The 18,889-nt window shown below is 40.3% G+C and overlaps 1 protein-coding gene across 18 annotated transcripts in view; it reads left to right on the forward strand.

Moving 5' to 3' along the window:
- Positions 1 to 18,889, forward strand: part of CTBP2 (C-terminal binding protein 2) — a 231,161-nt gene that overhangs the window by 184,561 nt on the left and 27,711 nt on the right. For 17 of the 18 annotated variants that reach the window (XR_012160053.1, XR_012160052.1, XR_012160054.1 and 14 more), the window contains 2 exons: positions 15,550 to 15,704; positions 17,039 to 17,183. Coding sequence is in view for 15 of the 18 variants with exons in the window: in XM_073354099.1 (XP_073210200.1) it covers positions 15,550 to 15,704; positions 17,039 to 17,183 (300 nt within the window). In the remaining 3 variants the exon portion in view is untranslated. Of the gene's footprint in view, positions 1 to 9,776; positions 10,093 to 15,549; positions 15,705 to 17,038; positions 17,184 to 18,889 lie in introns of those variants that run through there. The other variant, XM_073354102.1, reaches the window with a different exon arrangement.

The raw sequence follows: 18,889 nt of genomic DNA on the forward strand, positions 1-18,889 counted from the left end.
TAACTCCCTTAAGGAAGGTAGCATCTTGCTTATTTAGAGTACTATTGACTGGTGGGAGGTTATGACCACGTTATTTGCATTAGTACACTAAGTGCTATCAGTCACACAGAAGAAGAACAGCAAGTAGAAGTGGAGAACAGGAATTATTTTTTAAAAAAACAACCCACCACCACAGACCAGTACAGTCTTCTTTCATAATCTTGGCAGGGATAGGAATCCCATTTGTGAAGCTAGGGCAACGTCAAATTAGTTATGAAAACTATAAATCAATATGAAATGGCTATCAGCATCCTCTCCTGCTTTTGTATATGCCCAACATTGAAACTTTTCTAAACGTAATCCCTGTTGTCCTGTTTTCTAGCTGATGTAAGATCTCAGGAATGCCTCTTAGTAATGGAAACTAGAAAATAGTGCATAGAAAAACTTCTGCACATTTTATTTGGAAATATTTACAGCATTTTCTGTTTAGCATAATCAGAAGGTCTAACCCTAAATGGTTAATGTTACCATAATTTAACTGCCACAAATACTTTAAAGTCTGGCATTTTCTTTATTTTCCACTAAATGTCTATTATTTCACGGTTACTGGTGTGCAAATAGAACTTTAAAACATACATATGGCAGCGGGACAGTGAATCAGGTTCAACCACTTTCATTTTCCAAAAACTGAATCCAGATGCTTTGCTGATTTACACAGTTTTTTCTCTTGTTTGTGAGGAACCTGCATAGCTTGAACTATCAAGTTGTCAGTTCACTGAATGCAATATAAGGTGTGGTTTGTAGCCTGGAAAATCAGTACGTTGGCAAGTTGTTTAAATTAATGCCCGGATTTATTTTCTTCTATACTTAACTATGGTATTTCTTCAACCACTCCCTTTTTCCAAAATGGACAGAGTATATTGAGTGGGTAACGTTTCCTATATATAATTATACGCTGAGAGAGAGATACCTTAGCTGGAAAAGTCAGATCCATGTAAGAACTTTCCCAAAGACTGGGTGTGTTTGGTTATGGAGTCTTGGTCCAGTCCCATTTCTTTCCTCCCTTCTCTCCTGCAAGGCACTAACGGTGCTGCACAAACAGGATTTCCATATGGTTCACTCTGAGAACTATAGTGTGTGTTTTTTGCAGATGAGTTTACTGGGTATCGTTCATGTACTTCTGTGGACTGTGGATTCAATGTATGGGAGCGGAGAAAGGGTCAAATTCTTGCTGGCTTTTGTTCCTACTTGCTTAATAGAAAATCTGCAAGCAGAAGAGGATGAACGGTGGAAGTCTGTTACATACAGTGAAGTCCTTGCCACTCCACAAAACTGCCACAGCAAGAGTACTGAAAGGGTTATGAGGACAAGGAGTGTGTTTCACAAGTATGCAGCTTCGGTTTCCTGGCCCAGTGATGAAAATTATGTGCCACATGTGTGCAGCTTACCTGTGCTGTAGGGGGCAGGAGGAGTGAAAACACTTCTGATCAGAATATGGGTGCACAGCAAGAGTGCTGCTTTTGTAGCAGCTGGACCTTTGGATCCAGATCCACCATAACCAAGAACAAGGCCATCCAGTTTGCTTTCTGATGTTTTCATCGTGTCGTTTCAGCTGTCCCAAGTGATGAGGCTTCTGCCACAACCCTTGGCAATCTGTTCATTAGTCTACATTTGTACATGTGGTCTTCAAAATACCTTTGAAGCCCTTGAATCCCAAGGGGTGATTTCAAGTTAGGCCTCCTTGTGTCCAGATGGCTGATATCAATGCACCTCTTTCCGTGGGCTTTGCCTGACTGCTTTGTGCTGTTCTGTCAGCAATCTGTACTTCTTCCAACACAGATACTGCACCAAGACAATTTTTACTAGCACCACTTTTCATTTGGACATCAACACACTGCAAAATACTGTTTTTTTCTAGTTGTGTGCATTTGATTTTTGCATTTTTTTAAAACAGTTTGCATCCTGTACAGACGGTTTGGTTTTTGTGTCTTTTTTGATCTACGTTTTCCATTTTAATAAATGTGAGCAAATAAATAGTTTCAATGGGAGATGATAGGAAGAGATGTGATAGACACAAAGGACAAATTACATGTGATTGCTGTTCCTCTTCTGTAGTGCCATATGGCTGTTGTGTGTGCCACAAAGACAAATATCTACGCTCAAGAGAAAGAAAATATTCAATGGGCCAAGTGGGAACACTATATGGAATGTATTTTGTCATGCTCATGGATGATATAATTCTTGAAGAGCTTTTCTTACACACCACTAAGACCAAATTCCATATTTCTATTTTGGACATGGAGGGGAACATTTTCAGGGAGTTGTGTGGGGTTTTAACTGCCTTTACCACCTTGTCTTTAACAGTAGTCAGTGAACTCAAACCCCACACAGTGATGGGAAAGTTTGTGGGGTCATTGAGGTATTCTTACCACCACAACAAAAAGCCTTAACAATGGTTTTGCTAATTTTATTTATTTGCCTGAGCTGTCCTGTCTCACTCCTGATTGAGCCTTTCCTCTTCCAGACACATGTTTTAGCTTTCCTGGTAGCATCCATTAGTTCCCCATTTGGACTCTCCCCCTATTTGAACATCTGTCATGTGTCCCCTATCAACTTCCAATGCTTCCTGTGGACACACAATTAAGTTCCATTGGCCTTCACTCCTTCTTCAAAAGAAATCTGATGAGGTTCAATAAGGATAAGTGCAGGGTCCTGCACTTAGGACGGAAGAACCCAATGCACAGCTACAGACTAGGGACCGAATGGCTAGGCAGCAGTTCTGCGGAAAAGGACCTAGGGGTGACAGTGGACGAGAAGCTGGATATGAGTCAGCAGTGTGCCCTTGTTGCCAAGAAGGCCAATGGCATTTTGGGATGTATAAGTAGGGGCATAGCGAGCAGATCGAGGGACGTGATCGTTCCCCTCTATTCGACATTGGTGAGGCCTCATCTGGAGTACTGTGTCCAGTTTTGGGCCCCACACTTCAAGAAGGATGTGGATAAATTGGAGAGAGTCCAGCGAAGGGCAACAAAAATGATTAGGGGACTGGAACACATGAGTTATGAGGAGAGGCTGAGGGAGCTGGGATTGTTTAGCCTGCAGAAGAGAAGAATGAGGGGGGATTTGATAGCTGCTTTCAACTACCTGAAAGGGGGTTCCAAAGAGGATGGCTCTAGACTGTTCTCAATGGTAGCAGATGACAGAACGAGGAGTAATGGTCTCAAGTTGCAGTGGGGGAGGTTTAGATTGGATATTAGGAAAAACTTTTTCACTAAGAGGGTGGTGAAACACTGGAATGCGTTACCTAGGGAGGTGGTAGAATCTCCTTCCTTAGAGGTTTTTAAGGTCAGGCTTGACAAAGCCCTGGCTGGGATGATTTAACTGGGAATTGGTCCTGCTTTGAGCAGGGGGTTGGACTAGATGACCTTCTGGGGTCCCTTCCAACCCTGATATTCTATGATTCTATGATTCTTCCTCTGCTTCTTAATATGTTGACCAGCAGTTTTTTTCAGCTTTCTCTGGTGATCCTTGAGCTCCTGCTATATATCTCACCTCTCCTTGCCAATTACCAAACTCCCCCAGCTGATTTGTGACTTGTCCATCCGTTTCCTCTGCTAGTGGATGCAGCTATGATTACCCGAACTTCAAAATGCCTTCTGCGTACCCAAAGGCAAAATAACTTGGTGCTAAACTTGTCAAGGACAAGAGTAGGTTGGTTGTCAGAGCAATTTTATTCTATCTACCAACCTAGGACCTTTCCCTCTCACACTGAGGTCAGTGAAAAGACTGCTTGGGAGTTGGACCAGGCACATAATTCTAGACAGACACATTGGATGCATGAGGCTATGTGCCTACATATTGAATCGTCCTGATGGCATCCAGGAAATCAAGGTGAAGCACAAATACCTTGCGATGGAAGGTACAGTGTAAATGGAAAGCTGAATTATGTTACATTTTAACAGGTTTCAGAGTAACAGCCATGTTAGTCTGTATTCACAAAAAGAAAAGGAGTACTTGTGGCACCTTAGAGACTAACCAATTTATTTGAGCATGAGCTTTCGTGAGCTACAGCTCACTTCATCAGATGCATACAGTATGCATCCGATGAAGTGAGCTGTAGCTCACGAAAGCTCATGCTCAAATAAATTGGTTAGTCTCTAAGGTGCCACAAGTACTCCTTTTCTTGTTACATTTTAAATACTTCATGGATCACACCAGGCTTTAATAATTGAAACAGTATCCAGCATGTTCCTCAATGAGATTTTGTTCTGATGAGAGAGACTTTAATAGAAGGAAAGTTCTGCAGATTTTCATGAAGCTTGAAGTTTGATTTCAAGTCCCGTAGGGCAATGGTTCTCAACCAGGGGCCTTCCACAGGGTACATCAACTCATCTAGATATTTGCCTAGTTTTACAACAGGCTACATAAAAATCACTAGCAAAGTCAGTACAAACTAAAATTTCATACAGACAATGACTTGTTTATACTGCTCTGTACAGTGAAATGTAAGTACAATATTTATACTCCAATTGATTTATTTTATAATTATATGGTAAAAATAAGAAAGTAAGCAATTTTTCAGTAATAGTGTGCTGTGACACTTGTATTTTTATGTCTGATTTTGTAAGCAAGTAGTTTTTAAATGAGGTACATAAGACAATTCAGACTCCTGAAAGGGGTACAGTGGTCTGGAAAGGTTGAGAGGGGACATCATGCTGTTGGATGGTGTCACTAGTGGGTTACATATATCTCTATGTTCTGATGGAGGTGTGGGGGGGAAAGGAAGTGGGTATGCCTGACTATATTATGCCTATCTACAGTGTCAAAGCTATAAGGATACTGAAATATCAGCGTCAAATACCACAGCTGGTCATTTCTATATTTGTAATGCTTACCTCCTATTCACAATAACTTTTCAGTTGTGTAGCTAAAGTTTAAATAAGACTCATGTTTAAAAAACAACAGCAAAAAGCCACTTTTATGTGCTAGGTGCATAAGGTTTTCTACTGCACTAAGGCCCTAGTAGTTTTCACAGAACACCAGCATCAATTGCAGACAGTTTTCTGTAGCTCCAGGAACTTGAGTTCCTTAAGAGAGGGGAACGTTTGCTGCTTCTCTCCCCCAGAGATCTCCAGACTCCCCTCTGCTGTGAAGCTTAGGAATTTCTCCAGGAAAAGGTTTTCTGGAGAGGGGGAAGCTGCATTGAGTTCCTGGGTTCTGCTGTAGAGGGGAGGCTGCTATTGTAGAGTAGTTCTTTAGAGTTTCTTTTTTATACAAGCAAGCCCACTTCAGCTGAGCCAGGATGGGACTTTGACACCCGTTTTTACACACCTCACTTTGTAAGTGCAAAAGTTTGAAGTAGATATGTTTTGCGGCTGAAGCACACACCTTCCTCAGGTAAAAGCTAGGTTAAAACAGAAAACTTGAAGGAGCTCAAGGGGGTCAAGGGTTGCCTCTTTGCTTCTTAGTGACCTTGAGAATGGATAAGTTCACCCTTGGTACCTGGACTACCTGGCTGTCTCCCCTAGCTCATACTACCCTGCATGGTTTCTAGCTCTAGGGACACGGGGTGCTGCAGAATAATCCGCAATGGAGGGACAGACAAGGAAGCTGGAGCTAGGCAGCCCAGGGACCCTGTAGTCTACAACTGTAGAACTTCAGGGGAGCTCAGCTGAGGAAGGGGCCCTCCATCTCCCAGTGGCCTGAGGATCTGCTAAGGTTTCCAGAGGCCCTGGCTACAGACCTTTGGAAGTCTGCAGGAGACTCCAAGTGCTGCCTTGTGGGGTTGAAATACTTATAATTTCATCCCTAATAAAGACATTGGAACCATGCTTTAACTGAAGAACTCAGCATAATCTTAACTATGTAGGGCCTCCAATGGGGCTCCGTGGTGATCTCTAACCACTAGTCCTTCCCTCCCAGAATGACTTCTAACATTCAAAGCCCTGGAGCATCTTCAAACAGACACCCTTTTTTGTTGTTAATCAACCTATCAGATAAATGTTCCCTTCTTTCCTCCTAAGCATAGATGTTCCTTCCTCCCTTCCCTCTTGCTCTGCCCTCCCCCCAAAACAAAGTAATGGCGGACTTAATCCCAGGATGGGCAATATTCAGTCTTGCACTGGGAGCTAGTTTAAGGGCCAGAATCTTTTGGGCTGAGGGTTAGATCCTGGCTGTTTTATCTCACTGGAAAGAGGAGATTTTTGCAGTTTTTCTCCAGGGGGTACACCCAGCACTTGTTTCTGGCCCCAAAAGTCCAGGAGATTTTAGACTTTAAAAACTGTGCCACTATTATATGTAGAAAGTTATTTTAGGTCATTTCTCTAATGCACAAGATACCTGTATGGACCCTATCATCATAGTATTGAGTGTCTTCCAAGTATGTTCAAGTAGAAATAACAATAACTCTCTTTCTTCCCTCCCAGCCTGTAATAAGAGAACTAGTTTGATTCATTTTTATTAGGTTTGGTTTCATTTTCAGTGTGTTCTTGTATATACCTTTGTATATGAATTGTACTCACAAAGAACTTATCGAAGGGAAGTTAAAGGAATGAGTTCAGTTATGGAAGTGTTGACACTCACAGTGATTAACTCTTGCAGGATTCAGTTTTGCAAGTTATATGATGTGCAAAAGACACCAGACAGTGTTCGTAAACGTTTGTTGGAGTTTGTTTGGTGTGACCCACATAATTCACTTATCACTTTGCCACTTGTGAGTTGGTAAAACCTTTATACCACACCATTGTGTATTATGTTAATACATTGCCAGTTTTAAAATCAAGATTGGATGTTTTTCTAAAAGATAAACTTGAGTTCAAACAGGAATTATTTTGGGGAAGTTCTGTGGCCTGTATCAAAAAGGTCAGCTTTGATGATCACAGTGGTCCTTCTGGCCTTGGAATCGATGAATATAAGTAGATAGTAACAAAATACAGTTTTGCTTGGCTTGTAGAGCAGTTAACACTGCAGTCATTAGAAATGCAACAGTTATTATTACAGACTAATGCTATTATTTAGGATAAGATTCCCAGGCCGTTCTAAATATTCGTATTTATTTATGTCAAAATTTTATGCCAGTTATCTGCTTGTTAATAACAACTAAGAATACTTAGCATAGTACTTTTTGTTTTAAAAGTGCTTTACAAACATTAACTAATCATCTCGATACCCTTTTTAGGCATCTAATATTGAGTTTAACAAAGTCCCTTTTTTATCTTACCACGGGACCACGGCAAAGAACTTAAGCACCTGCTAAGCTTTAAGTTCATGAGTAATCTCTTTGAAGTAGATGAGGACTACTCAGGCGCTTAAAGTTAAGCAGATGCTTAAGTACTTTGCCTAACTGGGTCTTAAGGGCACATTCCAACTCCCATTAAAATCAATAGAAAGACTCCCATTGACTTTCATAGAGGTTAGACTAGGTAGTTATGAGCTCTCCAGAAAGAAAGCAAAGCATGCTTTATAGCAGTGGTTCTCAGCCGGTTACCTATCATTGTGGACTGCATATGCAGCTCTATGGGTGTTATGTGGGCCACATCCACACAATATATATATACTACCCGTATGGCCCGGAGGATGTCACATAGGCTGCAGCTGTGTGCTGATTAGGCTGTGGGTTGAGATCCACTGCTTTATAGCAATCCTTGCTGTTAAACTGCATATCTAAAGTGAGACTTGAATAATGCTTGGTCCAGTGTGCTGTGTACTTATAACAGTACCCCTGTGCACCACAGAAAGGTGTATGCCTGTAAAATAAGATTGGAGTTTTTTCACCGAACAGATTTTAAACATATTTTTTGTTTTCTGTATTTTAAATATTTTATATTTTTAAAATCTGTTCAGTGAAAAAACTCCAATCTCATTTTTTTGTAAATTTGCTGGACTTGATGGTGCTGTCCTTGTGCAGAACAAATCCCCATCCAAGACTATGGGTGTCTGGCCTGAACCACTGTGATTCCATGGCATCTGGTGGGAATTTTGGTCTTTTTATTCTTTAACTTTCCATTTAAATACACAACTTCCATCCGAAGATTCCCAGAAGCTTTGCAAATACTAATGAATTTATCCTCACAACACTGATCTGCACAGTGACTCATAGCTATATAGTGCTACAGAGGCAGCATACTTAGAACACTGGCCTTGGACTTAGATTCAATTCAGAGCTCTGTCACGGATTTCCTCTGTTGCCTTTGTCTCCCTTGCCTCAGTTTCTCACTTGTGCAATGGGGATAATACCTCACATGGGTGTTGTGAGGATAAATACAGTCAAAAGTTTGAGGTGCTCAGATGCTACTGTAAAGGGGACCATATACATACAATAGATGGATCAATATTATTGTCCTTGTGTTATAGATGGGGAACTGAGATGCAGAGAGGCTAACATGACTTGCGCAGTCATGTTAAAAGTCTGCCAGATCCAGGAAATGAATCCAGATTTACAGGATCTCCATGGAGTGGTTTGGTTTGAGGTTTGGGTCAGTTATTTTTTCTATTCCCGGTCAACAAAAACAACAACAAAACAAACAACAACAAGAATTCTCAGCCAATAAATAAAATATACAACAGAAGTAAAGAGAACAATGGCTAAATGTTGATTAATCATCGAAAATCACAATTGCTTCCAAAGTTGGGACACAAATGAAATTCATGCTACTTTTAATACAGGGCCATAAGTGCTACAATCAATAACTGAGGGACCGTGGATTCAGACTAGCATTCATGTAAATATACTCAAACCCTAACAAATTGATTTTTAGCAAATGAAATCCCTGATCAAAATTGACAGAGCGCAAAGGATTTATGCTATCAGTTAATTTACTTTATAAGAGGAACTGAATACATGGGCAAATGTGGTTGGCAGTGAGGATGCTAAGCTACACAGGTGTCCTGAACCCACTGCACATCTATATTCACACAACTACTCCCATTGATTCAAGTGAAAATACATGGCTGAGTAGGGGCTACTTGCATGAGAAAGGGGGTGCAGGATTGGGCCCATAGGCATAGCGAGAACATCTGGAAACTGGGAGGGAAAGCAGAGCGGGAGTTCATGGGCACATATATCTGTTAATTAGGCAAGTCACAGTGGTTATGGTGACCCATTAAGATGGCATGGGATGTCAAGGAAGAACAGTGTTATGATTAAGGTATGGGTCTGGGAACGAGGAATGGATGGATGTTTTCTTCTTTCCATTATTTTTCATTGTTGAACACCCTCTACACTTCCTAATTTCAGCCAAAAGCAGATGAGCCAAAAGGTCACAGTGAAGGCTGTCCTCAGAGATATCTGGACCAACTGGAGTAGGGATCTCCAGGATTGCTAGCCCAGTTTTGTGAATGCAAATGGCGCTGCTAAAGAGCCAAATTTCATCTCTGGTGTGAACCCATTGAAATACAGTTGACTTACACACCAAGAATAAATTTGGCCCCTTAATTTTGGGTGCTTATCTAAATCAGATCTCTGAACCCTATTGCTGTTGATCCCTTGGATTGTTGTTGTTGCAAGCTATCGGTTTGAACATGGAGCCTTGTTCCATATACTGTACATAGAGCAGCATGTTTGACTTCTTTAAGTAATGAAAAACTGCAGCATGGCACAGATTAAATCCATTCAAGACAACCAAGAAAAGGGGCGTATGTGCAAGTCAATGAGAGGGGGAAAAAAAACCCTGACATATACAAGCCCTTTAGTGTGCACAGCATACGATTTTTTGGCTGGCACTCACATGATTTTATTCAAGGGCTGGGAAAGAACTATGATTAGTTAAAAGCTTCGGCAAAGTCTGGAGGGAGTGCTCTAAAGAGTTTGGAGCTGCACAGAGGTGACTGTAACTCCTCTAGCAATTTCAGACTATTATTCTGTAGCTCAGGACAAAAGCCTTTTCTTTCCCTCCGTGTTCAAAGAGACATTTGTCTTGAGATGTTGCAGCTGTGGGCTATGGGATTGCTTGTTTGAAGATACTCCTTCGTAGACGAGAGGAGAGTCAACGCACTGAAAGTGGTAGTATTTTATCCTGTGTGGGGTTCCCCCCCCCCCTCCCTCCTTCCCTCCCTCCCTCTGCTACCATGTGCGGTTTTTAATAAGAAGAAGAATGTGGAGGCAACATTTTCCAGGCAAGGGGAAATTTCCTGTTTCTTTTCTGTTTGTTTAATAAAGTGTGTAGTTGACTGTAAAACTGTAGCTACTTTGTTGTGAATGAGTAATTCAATAGATTGTCGGGCTTGCTTCTTTATACACTTTTATATACTGCAAGTGAACATGTTTAAAGCTTTTTTTTTTTAATAGCTGCGTGGCGTAGGCAACTGAGATTAATAAGTATTAGGCAAATGGCTTCTGCTTTTGTTTCTGCGAGATAGTACCAGCCGACTTGCGGTCACACAAAGACTGCCATTTAGCAGGGAGCACTCCCTAATTCTCTTGGCAGGGGTGCCACTGGAATCGGATACAAGTGGGTGGCAAAGGGGAGGAGCTGCAAAAGAAGACAAGCAGGCTTTGTGTATTAAAAATGAAACAAAAGCACTTTATACACTGAGCTGGGTGCAACAAGCTGTGCTGCTTGTGAATCAGGGTGGAGTTTGAGTTCTCAGTGTTACAGGGAAAGGGCTTTTTTCTTTCTCCTCCCTTCCTTAAAAAACTGTCCACTGAAATGCTGGAAGAAGTCCAAAAAAACAGAGAATGCCCAAAAATATATATAATGAACAATACTTGGTCAACTTTGCAAGCTTTATTATGATTTATCTTCACATCAGAAAACTTCAAACGAGTGGAAAGCTTTTAAATTGTATACATACATTTTTATAATATATTTCCTTGCTGATAAAGAGCAGTAATCTCACTAGAAGAAAAAGAGACATTCTGTGTCCTCCATCTCTGTCATAGCTCCCTCTTATTTGTAGCTACATGCCCATGAACTGAGACAAAACTGTGCATTTTTTACACTGGTGATGACTCCTTGTTTTATGTGCTTAATAACTCTTCGTAGATTAGCTCTGTGCTTTATATTATTTTATATGCTGCATTTCCCTTCCCCGTGTTCCCAACACTTACGTGATAGAGAAGTGTGCTGCAGAATTAAAGGTTTAAGGCCCGTGATTTAAACCTTGAATGGGAATTTTTAGTGGGGGAATTTTTTAATTACTTTCTGATTTTTTTTTGGCTTATCAGATTCTTAATGAAGCAGTCATATGTGTCAAATGTGTTGCATAAGTTAAAAGAAGTAGAAAAAATATATGAAGTTAGAGTCCATAAATTTGATTTTTCTGTGTCCCAGCAGTTTGATTTGAGTTTGTGTATAAAATATATGCTTAATAGATCTGTAAAGTTTATATACAGAGTCATAGAGCTACAACTAGATAGATACAAAGAATGAACCAGCCAAGGAAAATATATTGCACTGTATGATTTAACTTGCAAACCTGTCAATGGTTTTTATTAAAATGTAATTACTGTACATTATGCACTTCATCTCATATTGATCTGCTTCAAAACTTCCTTTCCCTGTCAAATTGAAGTAAATTACTTCATTGTAGTAAGAGAAAATGAGAGCCATTCTTCTAAATATTTAGCACAATTTCCAGCTCGCATTCATCCTTGGCAAGTGTATTTTTGTCTGTAGACTAGCTTGACATGTCTAAGGAGCCTATGTCATCACACACAATTACATCTGTAATCCCAAGCAAAGACACAGATGTCATGTTCAAAAAAAAAAAATCTTGTGTCCTAAAAGTCACTTATGTAATGATAGGATGAAAAACTGAAACCCGCCTCCCCTATCACCCCCCAACTGTTTTAAGTGTCCAAGTTTCAGATAGCCACTGGTTTTGTCTTACTTGTTTCATTATTTGAGAAAAATAATTTCCAATCTCGTCTTATCTACATCACTGTTTGTAAATAGTTTGTACCCTGCATAGGCAGCAAGCTCTGATTACGTTTGGCTGAGAAACACATTGGCCAGCTCATGGTGTAAATCCCAGTGACTACTAAAGCCATTGTCCTGGTGGTGATGTAACTATTTTCACTGTGCCATTTGCCTGTGTAGCATATTCTTTCTTTGCCAATAACAATATGAAACTGTCATTATGTGATGGTCTAGGCTTCGTTACACCTTAGTAATGTTTTAGTCAATGTTGCAATTAAGCTGCATGTTAAATAGGAAAGGTGATGAACCTAGCTGAAGAATAATGCTTCACTTATGGATGGTAAGCATTTGAGATTTATACATGTTTTATTCTTGTTTATCTGCTTATGGCAAGCTTCTTTCACTTATCCAAATCATCTCAGCTCTGTACCATCCAAAATGACACAGTTGCACTTCCATCTGGATAAAATACTGCAAGCATGATGTATTACTTCCAGTAAGTGCAAATAGAAATCTCAATAGAAAAAAGGCATCATGTTTAGAAAAACGTTCATGTTAAATTTTGGAAATATTTCATCAGAACTTCTGTTTGTTTTGGGTTTTATCTTTTTAATCCCAGTCAATAAAACAATATCTGAGAACCATTAAACATTTCTGCTAAATTTGCCTGTGCCCAGGGTTTATTTTTCCCCCTCTAAAACAAGTATAACTAGTTTTTAACCAGTATTCAATACAGACCAGTGTAGATTCCTCCCTGAGGTAAGTGAGTTGGCTTCAATAGAGTTCTGCAAGGCATGATTTTGGCTCATTGTGTTTCAGTCTGTCTTTCACACATTATTTGATGTAGGTCTTGCTCATGTTGTTCACCTGATGGCAATCTGGATAACAGTGCACATTTAATTTTTCCATTTTTTTAAAATCAGCATGGTGGTGTTCTCATTAGTTTCCTTCCCTCGTTGTCATTTTTGTGGCTTGAGGGTTACACTGACACCACTTTTGGCCTCTTCCACAGCAGGATATTGCAGTGTTGACCATTATCCGGGAAACCAGACTGCTACCACAGTACTGCAAGTGAGAGATCTTAGTTCCATTCAGTAAATGATCCTCCCTTTTCTGGTTCTTTTTTTTTATCTGCTTTTTGAATAGCTGTAGAGGCACAGACTATAGCATTTGTTCTGTAATGCTCTTTGTTTAGGTATTTATGACTTTCCCTGTGACCCCCCTTAACTAGTCACAGGTCTCCACTTTAGAAAGGAATGGGAAATGTAATCTGATTTTTCACCCTTAAAATAACTCCATTGACTTCTCCAGCGCTTGTCCAAATAATCATCACAAACTATTACTGTAATAACTAGTAAATTAATATGTTTGGAGCTTAATGTAGCAGGGAGATGACTATCAGATCTAGATGTAGTGAAGACATTACTTTCCATCACCACCTGAATAATATAGTCGAGTACCGAGGTAGAACAGATGTGTTCTGAACCTAGACAGAAAAAGAAAATCGAAAAAGATTCTGCAGGGTTCCTCTATCAGACAGACATGTCTTAGGGCCAACATTTTTAAAAGTGGCCTCTAATATTTTTGAGGGCCAAAATTAGAACACATTGGGCCTGCGTTTTCAGAAGGGCTGAACACCCACAACTCAAGGGTAACAGGAGCAATGGGTATTTACAACTTCTGAAAATCAGGCCTAAGGTTGCTTAAGTTAAATACCCAGAATTAACTGCCATCTTTGAAAATTTGAGCCCAGAACACTTAATGGCGTCGGTCAAAGATCCAAAGTATTATGCACTCCAGATACTGATTCATTAAAAAAAGTTACTCTTTCATCCAGTGACTTCCAAGCACTTTACAAGTGTTAAACCTCAGACCCCTGTGACATAGGTAAATAGGATAGCCAGGGCTCTATGAAATATTCACAATGAAATTTGAAAAATCTCAGTATTTGAGGGCTTAGCATTGTATACCATTTTTGCTTGGAAAAGGGACCCAATTCCGAATGATTGTTTTTAACAAAATTCAAAATTTCCAAGCAAAAACCTCCGTTTTTGAAATTTCATCCCAGTATACATGGGGGGTTCTCTTGCATAAAAACCATGAACTCTTGCATGTTTTGGTGCCAGTCCTCCATTTTACAAAGATATCACACAAACTTAATTTAGGGCACTTAAGCACAGGTATACTGAGACTACTCTCATGCATAAAGGCAACACATGCACACATGTTTGAAGGAGATGGGCTTTACTGGACTGTGAAATTGCCTGGAATTATACCGTGAAAATATTTTTGCAACATGTTATAAAAAAACCCAACCAATTAAACACTGTCACAGAACCCTAATTATATCACCATTCTACGTACTGATAAACTGAGACCTACTATTTTTTAAGTGACTTATCCAAAAATGAAACAGTCATTGGCAGAGCTAGGCATAGCACACAGGAGTCCTGGTTCCTGGTCCCCATTTGGCACAGTCGCTTGTCGGTTAACCTCAGCTTAAAAAGAGAAGAGGCTGAGAACATGTAGTTGTAGAAAACGCAGCTCAGTTTAACAGACACACAATTACATCTTGAGTGCAAAATAAACGTGTGGGAAAACTTCTTGTAAGTGGATCCATGTAAGAATAACAAAAACCCTCTGAGCTGGTTCCTGGCTGCTGTCACTCCCAGCTCTGGTTGCACGTGCTCAGGAAGGTGTCCTGAAGATTTCCCACAGCAGCTGGGGTGGGGGAGTTTAAGCTACAGTCCCCATATGTGCACACAGATTCCCCTCACCTGCTCCAAATGCCAGTTTACAGTGCAGAGACAGAAGAGCAACAGTTACTCTGACTTATAATATTTGCTACTGATTTCATGAACTAAGATGTGTGTGTTTAGGGCATGTCCCCCACTTAACCCTAATGATACACATTTGTACAACAAAAGAGATTCCTGTTCTATTTCTATTACAGAACTGTTTGATCTGTTTCTCTTGATTGGCTCTTCCCTTCCTTTTCCTTTTGGGATAAACACCTGTTTGCTTATGGAATGATTGTTGCCCAGAGTCTATTTTCTGAGGTAATAGGAATGCTAGAGTCTTTCCTCCAAAACCACAGTTTTAAAGGCCTATACAAACATAGAGAGTGAAATTCTGGCCCCATTGAAGTAAGGGCTTCAGTGGGGCTGGGATTTCAGTGTTGAATAAATTTGTTTGCACACACTCAAGAAAACAAAACTGGTGAGTCTGTCTTGTTTGTTAACATATATAGTACTTGAAATGTAAGGATATCCTAGCAAAACCTAATTCTAGGGCCATATTCTGCTTTCACTTACACCTGTGTTGATCAGGAGTAACTGCATTGGAGTTAATGGAGTGGCACCCAAAAAAAAAAAAAAGTGTGAGATCAAAGTCAGGAGCCCTGTGGTAATAGTAGTTGGAGTTGGAAAATGCATGGTAGATCAAGAGTCTACCCTCTGAGTAGGGCACGTTTGTATTTCCCTAATAGAGAATGTATCGATGGTCAACTGATACTCTGCTGAGTCTCCCAGGATTCTGTTCCTCCATCCAAACTGCTTCCTAAAGCTTCAAATACAGTAAACTTGTGTGGTATGCAGCCACTTCCCACTTGACACAGAAACCAAGTTCAGATAATACTCAGATAGGAGCAACTATAGACTGAGAAGTGTTTTAAGTCCTGCTTATGTAACGGGAAAACTCCTTTTGATTGCAGGTATTCGCCCACAAATAATGAATGGCCCTATGCATCCTCGTCCTTTGGTGGCTTTGTTAGATGGAAGGGACTGTACAGTGGAGATGCCAATTTTGAAAGACTTGGCTACTGTTGCATTCTGTGATGCACAATCAACTCAGGAGATTCACGAGAAGGTAAATTTAACTTCTGTAACTTCATTGAGATTTTTTTTGAAGGGGAAAAAGATGCTTGTCCACTTTAATACCATATTTATTTTCCTGTTTGGAAGCTGCATTTTAGTGTGATAAACTGATCATACTTCTAAAAATATCTGTGGCTTAATATTCAGTAGAACTGGCTGGAAATCAGGATGTAATTTTCATGGACATTTCAGAAGGGTTTTGTTTGGCTTTTTTGCATCAAAATTTTTGATTTAAAAAATGCCCTCAACATTTCTAATTTCGAAGTTTTTCAGACAACTCTCACATTCAGTGTGAGGTCCTACGCTCAATTGAGTGGCATCGGTCTGTCTGTTTGGATGCAAACTTTTGAATGTTGCACCCAATCAATTCCAAAATTTCAGGGAAAATTCTAGGTGTCAGTGGGCAGAACTCTGTTGATTTTGGAGAAAATCAGTCAACTGGAAGAGGGAAATGGGGGACCCAAGGAGCCTCTGGAATCTGGTTAGCACATACATCAGCTTCAACCAAGTCTATAATTGTCTCTGTATCAAAGAACTGATTATTGACAGCCATTAACACTTTGCAGCCTAATAGCACCCCTCATTTCAGCTTGGCCCATCCTCCCAATAGAGTTTAAAATGTTGACACCCTGAATGATTTACCTCCCTAGACTGAAAGGAAAAAAAATAACGGAGATGGGGGAAGGAGGGCACACACAGAGCCTCTGGCATGGGGGGAAATGGGTGATCCCAGTATGGGAGAATTGGTGGACCTCAGAATGGGAGAGACAGAGAGTTCTCACTGAGGGGTGGGGGAGTTGCAGGGAGTCCCTGAAATAGAGGGGTAGGGAAGGTGGCACCCAGGGAGCTTGTGGGGGAGAAGAAAGGGATGCAATGACCTTCTGAGGTGTGCAGTGAGCTCAGCCTAAAGAAGGAACCGTGTGTGATCCTCTAGTGTAGTAAATACTTGTATAATACCAAAGGAGCACATAGAAAAGCACGTAGAAATGCTCACCAGTTACATTTCTTCCTGTATAACTGGACTTTTCCCTAAGCTTGTACCAGTGTATAAGATCTCCTCGAAGTCAACAGGGCATGAATTGCCTACAGAGTTCTGGTGCAGAGTCTCCTCTAAGGATGAAGCATCTCACAAATACTGGACCTTACCTGAGTATGTGCCCTCAACTCCTGTTAACTGTGCCACAGTCACGGGTGCACAGCACCACGAGCTCAGCACCTTGCAGGGGCAGGCCCATTGGTTCCATTGTACACTACTGTAACGGTTGTTGCCAGTTTTTCCCCATTTAAATTACTAGGATTTTCTGACGTCCTTTTGTTGTGTTTCAGGTATTAAATGAAGCCGTTGGGGCAATGATGTACCACACTATCACCCTCACCCGAGAAGATCTAGAGAAGTTCAAGGCCTTAAGGGTCATCGTTCGAATAGGTAGTGGATATGACAACATCGATATCAAAGCTGCAGGGGAGCTCGGTACGTGTCCATTCCATGCCAGTGACCCCTCTGCCATTTGTTTGTTTCTCTTTAAATCAGCCCAGGTGACATTGTTTCTTGCCTGCATTCGATCAATGTGGCACGGCAGACCAAATTTTCAAGTGGGTTTTGACTCAGTCCCTAAAATTGTGGGTGCAGTTTTGTGTGTTTTAAGATGTTGCATGCAAAAGAACATGACTGTGAAATGCACAAAAGTGTGGACAATTGTAATTTTAGAAACTGCTTTTTAAAACTTGCCCAGTTAGAAATATATATATCCACCCACAGCACAAAAAAATGAGATTGATGTATGTTTCAGATGGTTTTATTAGTTCTGTGGGGTGTTTTTCTTATTCTTGTTAGTATTTATTTTTCCATCATGTTTAATTTGTATCTGCATAATCAAATAGAAACTACCATCTACAGTTGCAGGCACTTTTTTTGCAATCACGATAACTCGTGTCCTTAAATTTAATTGCATTTGTACACCAGTTGAATAGTTATGGGTCTACCCAAGTTGCATGCAAATGCAGATTGCTTGTGGAACTCTGGGGATTTGCACATACAAATAACTAAGTGAGCTAAATTGCATCTACAATTCTAGTCGCTGTGTTGAGACCCCTTTTGATAATTTGATCCAAAGAATGCAATCCATCAAGAAGTACCATGACAGCATTGCTCAAGATTGCTTGTGTTAAAGATTTTCTCTCAGGAAAATAAGAACAACAGACATTTAGACCCTTAGATAATTCCGGTGAAATAGTTTCAAATAGTCATTCCTAAAAAGCAGATACTAGCATAGTGAAGTATTTTTCAGCTAGAGGAGCAGTGTCTTCTTAGTGTGACAGATTATTCTCTATTTGTAACTCTTACTATTGTCATCCATGCTATCCAGGTTCAAAGGCCTTCAGCATTTAAAAAAAGCTGAACAAAGTACACAAACATAGCTGCATAATCCTCCCTTTTAAACATTGCAAATTGGGTGGCCAAATGATGGGATTTGAAGTGGAAGATGTAATTTCTACCTACAAATGTAGCCGGAAGTTTAATTGGCACCATTATCTAGAAGGGAATTTTTTTAAAAACTAAGGAGAGATCTTTAACTCTGTATAGCTGATACATGACAGGTGGCTAAACATAGTGACGAGTCATGCGGTATCCACCCTCTGAACACAAGTGGCTCAGTTCTGATTTCAGACATACAGGCTCATTTAACGCATACACTCTCCTTCTGAGCTATCTCCTACTTGGAATAATTACCGTAATAGCAACGAAATTCAACCTTTACACCGAATTGTTAATTCATTTTAAATTGTGGAATTGAAACAGAATCCCTGTGTTACCTAACAGCATTCCAGATGAACACCCTGTGCTACAGAAAGTTCAGAGCTACCTCTCCCCAGCTTCTTTGCTGTTCCTGATGATTATGAGAAGCAGAAATTAATAACAACAATAGGGTTGTACAGTCTAATAGGAAGAGCCCTCTTGTGATGGAGCTGCTTTTGTTTTACTTTAGGGTGGCTGCAATCCCTGTAGTCTCACACCTGCGTTGTAACAGTTTCTGGGATTTGTAAAATAATGTCAGTGGCTATATATTTGAAAAGACTTATTTTTTTTTCTCCCCCACTTGTTCCTGTCTGTTGCCTCGGTATGGATAACAATTCTGTTTTTCTGTCTGATCACAGGTTTTTCATATCAGTACTTTT

This window comes from Lepidochelys kempii, chromosome 7 (genome assembly GCF_965140265.1).
Source record: "Lepidochelys kempii isolate rLepKem1 chromosome 7, rLepKem1.hap2, whole genome shotgun sequence".
In the NCBI taxonomy this organism is placed as follows: Eukaryota; Metazoa; Chordata; order Testudines; family Cheloniidae; genus Lepidochelys; species Lepidochelys kempii.